This window comes from Orcinus orca, chromosome 12 (genome assembly GCF_937001465.1).
Source record: "Orcinus orca chromosome 12, mOrcOrc1.1, whole genome shotgun sequence".
Taxonomy (NCBI): Eukaryota; Metazoa; Chordata; class Mammalia; order Artiodactyla; family Delphinidae; genus Orcinus; species Orcinus orca.
Genome location: NC_064570.1, coordinates 74,149,112 through 74,155,111, shown reverse-complemented (window position 1 = coordinate 74,155,111; position 6,000 = coordinate 74,149,112). Strand labels below are relative to the sequence as shown.

General features: G+C 47.0%; 1 protein-coding gene across 8 annotated transcripts in view; it reads left to right on the top strand.

Annotated features, from left to right (window-relative positions):
- The first annotated feature begins 300 nt into the window (after nucleotides 1-300).
- Nucleotides 301-6,000, top strand: part of BCKDHB (branched chain keto acid dehydrogenase E1 subunit beta) — a 287,874-nt gene continuing 282,174 nt past the window's right edge. For 4 of the 8 annotated variants that reach the window (XM_033428571.2, XM_033428572.2, XM_033428570.2 and 1 more), the window contains exon 1: nucleotides 301-552. In XM_033428571.2, the coding sequence (XP_033284462.1) occupies nucleotides 357-552 (196 nt within the window). In that variant the 5' untranslated portion in view covers nucleotides 301-356. The remainder of the gene's footprint in view (nucleotides 553-6,000) is intronic. The other 4 variants (XM_033428573.2, XR_007470535.1, XM_033428575.2 and 1 more) reach the window with 4 other exon arrangements.

Genomic DNA, 6,000 nt, shown 5'->3' with positions numbered 1-6,000 from the left:
AAAAGCCATCGGAACCTCACAACGCAGATTACGTTGGAAAAGAACAAACCCAGGTAGAGCGTGGAACTTTGCAGAACCGCGTTCTGCTCCCGGACCCTGGCAGCTGACACTGGGAGGACTCCGCCTCCAGGAACAATCTCATTGGAGCTCACCTGCCCCTTTTCCGCATGCGCACAACGGGCAAACACTGCTGGCTCTTCTCGTCGCCTTTCCCACCCCCGAATTCCGAGCTCCGATTGGTTCGCTTCACGGGGCCGCCCCTTCGGTCCACCCAGTGTGGAAGCCGCCTCGGCTCTCCGCCCTCCCTGCCGGCAGCGGGCCGCGGCGCAGCCTGCAAACCCCGGCGGCGTGTGGGGATGGCGGCGACGGCGGTGACGGTTGGCAGGCTGCTGCGGCTCCGCGCGGCCGGGGCCGAGGGACACTGGCGTCGGCTGCGTGGCGCGGGGCTGCCGCGGGGCTTCCTGCAGCCCGCCTCGGCCGACGGGGATGCGGCCCAGAGGCGGCAGGTGGCTCACTTCACTTTCCAGCCTGACCCGGAGCCACTGGAGTACGGTGAGCTAGCGGCTGCCCTGTCCGCTCCCGCGCAACCCAGACTCCCAGGCCCGCGGGAGGTCATAACGGGTGCCGCCCTGCCTGTTCTGGGCGGGGTCCGTCGGGCTGACCTCCTTGCATCCCGGCATAATCCCTGCCCTGCCCTCCGGAGCCTTGTTCTACCTTAGGGTCTGACTGTGATTTCCTCCTTGCTACATTTTTGTGACTACTCAACCCTCGAGAGGCAGCCCCTCGGCACCCTCGAGATGGGTGACAAGGCACACCAGGTGTGCAAGGGCCTGGGGGTGGAGGGGTGGTGCCAGGGACAGCCTCCCTTTCTCCGTTCTCTATCCTTGCTTTCCCAAGTGCCCCCCGACCCCCAGAGTTGCCCCAGCTTGCCCATTGCTGGGCCACAAAGTACAGGCATCGGTATGTTAAAAAAATAAATAAATAAAGCGCCCCTCCCCTTTTTTTTGCTTTAGTAGGTAAGAGAAAACGGAGGGACTAAAGTAACTGAATTGATTTCCCCAAGGTCACAGAAAACATCCAGCTTCCTATCTGAGCCTAGTACTAAGCTTGTGCTGGGCTAGGCTGCCACTTAGCCAAGGAGGGGTAAGCGATGTAGGTGACGATGTAGGTGATGGGCAGAGGAAGCCTTCAAGTGCTTCCAACGGCAGCAGACACGTAGCACCTCTCACGCTTCACGGTATGACAGTTGCATAACATTTACGGTTTCTTCTGCGAGTTTTCTGTAATCTCCAACAGATCCAGTGTCTATCATCAGAACATTGGAAACAATGAGAAAACAGCTACCTTTTCCTTGGCTAATAACTTCTCACATGCTAGAGTTGACATTTTGGGAAGTGTGCCAGTATTTGCTTGTGAGTAATAAAAATGAACATTTATTGAGCACTTACCACAGGCAGGCATGGGCTGAGAAGTTTACATTCATCCTCTCATTTGATGCTTAGGACAACCTTAAGAGGTAGGTAATGTTGTTATTCCCAGTTAAGTTAAATGAGGTCTTGAGATGGTTTGTCCTGGATTACACAGATAAGTTAGTGGTAGCATCAGCTTTGGAATCTAATTGTTCAGATTCCAGAGCTTCCATTCTAAACGATGTGCTAAACTGCATGTGGAAACTATTTACTAAGAGGTGTTCCGGTTTTGTGAAATAGTAGACACCATAAAGGCGAATAGCGACTTTTTCTATTCAACAAGATGGACCTCGAATTCTGTCTTCAAAGCAAAGAAACTTTAGCCCGATACTTGAGAAATAGAGCATAGGTCTTCTTAACCTCCTTCCATAATTACGAAATTACTAAAACTTGAGTAAAATGATAATAAAATGTTTGTTCTTATTATAACAATAATAAAAGCATATCACAGATATTTTGGATAATAGAAAAGAGCAAAAAAAGAAAGTAATCTCACACCCACCACTGTAAATATTGCTAATATTTTGGGGTGTATCCTTTAAGTATTTCCTTTCAGTTTAGTGGAATTAATGTATTCCACTAATAAAATGACTGGAATAAAAGTTTCCCCTAATTGTAGTTTTAATACAGATACAATTTGCATTATTTAATCAGAAGCATTTTCCCATATTGTTATATAGTTTTTATAACCTTCTTTGGAAGAAGACATGTTCTGGGAATTCCCTGGGCGGTCCAGTGGTTAGGACTCCGTGTTTTCACTGCCGAGTGCCCAGGTTCTATCCCTGGTTGGGAGACTAAGATCCCACAAGCCATGTGGCATGGCCAAAAAAAAAAAAAAAGACGTGTTCCGTCGAGCAGAAACACTGTATAATTCAGTGGTTAAAATCTTGGCTCTAAAATCAGATTAGGCTAGGTTCCATCTTCACACTGTTACCTATAACTTTAAACTCATCACTTAGTCTCCATGAACCTCAATTTCTTTATAAGGAGTTAATAATATCTAATTTGGAAGGTTGTTATGAGGACTAAATAAGGATAACGTGCATAATGTACTTAACATAGTCTCTGACTACTAAGAAGCACTCGGTAAGTAAATGGAAACTTTTAATAATTACCTTTATGCTTTTGTTGTTACAGTTTTGCTGTGTTGTAAATAATGCAGATAGAAACATTTCAGGTATCTTTTACTGTATCTGAGATTATTTCTTTAGGATAAAGTCCCAGGGATGAGATTTCTGATTCGAAGATATGAACACTTTAATGGATTTTTAATGCATAGTTCAAATTACCAGTTCATACTTCTATTTGCGGTGTGAGAGTGTGAGTACTGGGTGTCATGCTAAAATCACAGGTGTACTGTGATACTGTGATTTGTAGTAAGAAATACATATTTGGTCTTTGTTCTGTTCCTGGCACAGAACTCTTGAAAATTCCCATGATGAGAGCAATAAAGGTGTCTTTAGTTATGTTACTGTTGACTTTTGGTAAGCCCCTAAGTCACCTAAGGACGGGGGCTGGTGACCCATGTGTTTAGAGGTTTGGAACTTTCAATCCCACCCTTCTGACCTCTGGGGAGGGTAGGGGGACCTCCAGGTCAGTGGATTGCCAATGGCCAATGATTTAATCAATCATGCCTAGGGAAGTCTCCCTAAAACTTCAAAGGACAGGGTTCAGATGGCTTCGGAGAGGGAAATCCCTGGTGGTCCCATGGCTAGGGCTCTTGCTTTCACTGCCAGGGGCCTGGGTTTGATCCCTGGTTGGGGAACTAAGATCCCACAAGCCGCGCAGTGTGGCCAAAAACAATAAAAATTAAAAATTAACCCTCCCCCCGCCCCAAACAGACAGCTTCTGAGAGAGTGGCATTCTCAGAGAGCAGGGAAGCGCCTCACCTTCTCCCACACACCTTGCTCTGTGCAGCTCTTCCATCTGGCTGCTCCTGAGTTATATATAGTTTATTATAGTTATGATAAACCAGCGATCTAGTAAGTAAAATGTTTCTGGGTTCTGTGCACTGCTCTAGCAAATTAATCAAACCCAAGGAGGAGCTGTGGGAACCTCCCATCTTAAGCTGGTCAGTCAGAAGCACAGGTGACAACCTCACTTGGTGTTGGCATCTGAATTGGGGGAGGGACGGTCTTGTAGGGCTGAGCCCTTAATCTGTAGGAGTTGAGATGAATTATAGGACACCCAGCTGGTGTTGCAGACTTGCTTGGTGATGTGTTAAAAAGACACATGCAGTTTGGAATTGGTGTCAGAATCGTATGTGCTCATGCGTGTGAGTGTGTCTGCAGCACACGCTCACACACACACACACACACTCAGGTATTTTGTGTATTTTAAAAATTGTACGCGGGGTTATTTCTTCTCTCGGTGCTAATGCTGTCTGCCATTGTTGAGCAGCTGCTCTGTTCCAGGTGTTGTGGTAGACATCAGTCTGTAATTCTCACAGTAACCTTGTGAGCTGGAGAATATTATGCTCATTTTACAGATGAGAAAATTGAGGCGTATAGATGTTGGTGGCCTGCCCGAGTCTGATAAGCAGCAAAAGAATTTGAACCCAGGTGTGTCTAATGCCAAAGTCTCCCACACGTACTGTTGTACCTACTAATGAAGATACCTATTCTCTCTCTGCCTTTCTATGTTACTGTCTCTCTGCCTTTCATGTGTGCTACAGATAACTTTTATTCTTTTATTTTGGTTATTTTGACATGTGAAAGGGACTCCTTAAATAGAGCGGTGGTCATGGTCACCTCTGAGAAGGTGACATTTAAGCTGCACGGTGAGGATTGATAAAGGAATCACCTCTGCAAGGACCAGAGTGGAAGCTTGTTTTCCAGGAAGAAACAAGGACAAGCAAGGGTGAAGGCCCTGAGGTGGGGTGAGATGTGCTGTAGGAGTCGAGAAGGCCACTGTGGTCGGGGATGTCCTGTGTACGGGACAGTAGGCAGCTTTCAAAGATCAACAGCGTAATGAAGAATCTTTGTACTATGGGATGACGGCCTTCTTGCCGGTATTAGAAAGCATGGAGTTTATGTGAGGAACAGGAAGTAGTGAGTTTATTTGGAGGAGAACGACAATGGGTGGGAAACCAGTTAGGAAAAGTAAATGGAGGCCTCTAAAGCTAGAACCAAGTTTGGGGAGAAGGAAAGGTTGACTATCTCTAACGCGCCTTTCGCCGCGCCAGTGCATTACGTATAGAGTCAAATGTGGTTCTGTGGGCGGTGGAGGGCCGTTGAGTGTTTTTAGGCAAGCAAGTGACCTGAGATGTCCTTGTGTTATATTACTGGGCAAGTTTATAGAATGGATTGGTGAAGGGAAGGTAAAGAGGCAGAGAGATGCGTCAGAGAGATATTGTAATTGTCCACATGAGGAGCTTGAACTTGGTGAGTGTCAGTGGAAATGGTGGCATGCTTGGGAGGCTCTGGCACCGTTTTGCATGCGGGGGCTCAGTCAGGGGAAGGTGTATCGAAGGGGACTTGACATTTTCAACCTGGGAGGCTGAAAGGATGGTCAAGCGGTGGTCGCACTGATAGAAATGAGGGATGGCAGAGGAGAAGCACGTTTTCAGAGAGGGTGACTTAAATTTTGGATGTGTTGAGATGTCTTAGTCCTTTTGGGCTGCTGTAACAAAAATGCCAATAGGGCTTCCCTGGTGGCGCAGTGGTTAAGAATCTGCCTGCCAATGCAGGGGACACGGGTTTGAGCCCTGGTCTGGGAAGATCCCACATGCTGCGGAGCAACTAAGCCCGTGAGCCACAACTACTGAGCCTGCGCGTCTAGACCCTGTGCTCCACAACAATAGAAGCCACAACAATGAGAAGCCCGCGCACTGCGATGAAGAGTAGCCCCCGCTTGCCGCAACTAGAGAAAGCCTTGCACAGAAACGAAGATCCAACACGGCCAAAAATAAATAAATAAATTTATTAAAAAAAAAAGCCAATAGACTGGGTGGCTTATAAACAACAGAAATTTATTTCTTATAGTTCTGGAAGTCCAAGGTCACAGCACTGGCAGATGATTCAGTGTCTGGTGAGGGTCTGCTTCTTGGTTCTTAGCCATCTTCTCACTGTGTCCTCACATAGTGGAAGGGGTGAGAGAGCTTTCTGGGGTCTCTTTTGTAAGTGCACTAATCCTATTCATGAGGGCTCCACCCTCATGACATACTCACCTCCCAAAGGCCCCACATCCAAATACCATCACATTGGGAATTAAGTTTCAACATCTGCATTTGTGGGGACACAAACATTCAGTCTCTAGCATTGGCAGTGTTGACAGAATAGAACACTCTGAGTGAGGTAAGGTGGTGTGAGTTCTGATCTGGCACCAAAACAACTGCGTCACAGGTAGAAACCCTTGGGGCCAGAGAATTCTCTCCAGGTCTCTTTTCCTCATCTTTTTTAGAATTGCCCTCAATGAATGTCCTTCCTCTTTTCTCCTCTTACTCTGTTTCCTGTGCTGACTGACTTTATCATTGCTCATCCAAACCTCTCATGGTACCCCACAGAATGAAGATAATGATGAGAGCGGACGC